Source organism: Drosophila obscura, unplaced genomic scaffold (genome assembly GCF_018151105.1).
Source record: "Drosophila obscura isolate BZ-5 IFL unplaced genomic scaffold, ASM1815110v1 contig_87, whole genome shotgun sequence".
Taxonomy (NCBI): Eukaryota; Metazoa; Arthropoda; class Insecta; order Diptera; family Drosophilidae; genus Drosophila; species Drosophila obscura.
Genome location: NW_024542880.1, coordinates 3,001,790 through 3,003,382, shown reverse-complemented (window position 1 = coordinate 3,003,382; position 1,593 = coordinate 3,001,790). Strand labels below are relative to the sequence as shown.

Genomic DNA, 1,593 nt, shown 5'->3' with positions numbered 1-1,593 from the left:
CTGAATATCAATAATTGACTGATCGCAGGGCAAAGTGGGCCGACTGCCCGTGCCCTATGCATAACAAGAGCGTGAGAGCATTATGTCATCGGCTTCTGAGCCGAGTAGAGCAAGAGAGCTGCTTAAACGCAGCAGGTGCAGCAGCAACACGAAGGCAGCGGGAGACAGCAGCCAGAACAGCCACTGCCGGGCGTAGGCATATGCGTTAGGCTGCTTGACCCGACATACTCCCCCCGTTGGAAGCCTGACTTTCAACAGCATCTGTAAGGGGAAGCAGACACAGCTTGTTAACGGCTCGCTTTGTCATTCCAGATGCAGTCTTCAGAACAGCGACTCGGGCGACGCCATCTCTTCCGGGTAATAGTTCGACCACCCTATTTAGTGGCCACTTCATGGGAGGGAGATTCTCATCCTTAACAAGGACCACATCTGCGACTGCCAAACTAGGTTTCGGCGTGCGCCACTTTGAGCGCTGTTGCAGTGAAGTGATGTATTCTTCCTTCCATCGGGACCAGAAGATCTGCTGCAAATATGAAACGCGCTGCCATCCGTTCAGGCGATCGAATTTTAGCTGAGTTACGTCAGGCTCAGCGAACGAAGCAGGAGGTCCGCCATTAAAGAAATGAGCTGGAGTTAAAACGTCCAGATCGGCAGGATTCTCTGAAATGGATACTAAGGGTCTTGAATTAATAACTGCCGTGATGTGGCATAACAGCGTACGCAGTTCTTCAAGTCCAAGCACCGAGGTGCCTATAACACGATAGAAGTGATACTTGGCCGTCGTCACTGCAGCTTCCCACACGCCTCCAAAGTGCGGGGAGCGTGGCGGGATGAAGTGCCAATCAATAGACTCAACCAAACAGAAATCCAGAACCGCCTTCTGATGATCATCGCTGAGAAACAGGCGTTTTTGCTCCACGAGCTCGTTCCTTGCACCGACAAAATTGGTTGCGTTGTCTGACCAAATTTGCCGTGGCTTTCGTCTGGTGCATATAAAGCGCTTTAGGCCGTGGAGAAAAGAGACTGTCGATAGATCCATGATCAGCTCCAGATGAACAGCCTTTGTCGCAAAACAAATGAGGGCGCAGACGTAGCACTTGATTGGAGCCTTGTTGCGTGCCTCCGGCTTGTAGAAAAACGGGCCACAAAAGTCTACGCCTGTAGTCTCAAAGGCGTGAGAACCATCTAGGCGCTCCTTTGGAAGATCCGCCATGATGTGCTCCAATACTCTAGGCTTCGTTCGAAAGCATCTTACGCACTTGTTTACGGCCTTGGTTACCGTTTTCCTCCCCCCAATAGGCCAATATTGGGATCGGATTAATCCAAGCAGAGCTCGTGGCGTGCAGATTCCGTTCGTGAAAGTGAGAAATGATTGCAAACGTAAGCGGATGACTGCTGGGCAGTATGATGGGATGACGGCCATCAAAATCCAACGACGAGTTCTTCAGCCGGCCATCAACTCTGAGAAGTTCGAAATGATCCATGAAAGGATTCAACGATACGAGGGACCTAGATGAGGAGACCACCCCCTTAGCACGCAGTGTCTTCATGTCTTCCCATAGTTCAGTACGCTGGACTAGCCGCACCAATAAC

The 1,593-nt window shown here is 51.1% G+C and overlaps 1 protein-coding gene across 1 annotated transcript; it reads right to left on the bottom strand.

Annotated features, from left to right (window-relative positions):
- Positions 1-205: 205 nt before the first annotated feature.
- On the bottom strand, positions 206-1,213 carry LOC121405268. The gene has a single exon (XM_041595892.1). It carries the CDS (start codon positions 1,211-1,213, stop codon positions 206-208), a length of 1,008 nt encoding a protein of 335 aa, XP_041451826.1.
- Positions 1,214-1,593: the final 380 nt, after the last annotated feature.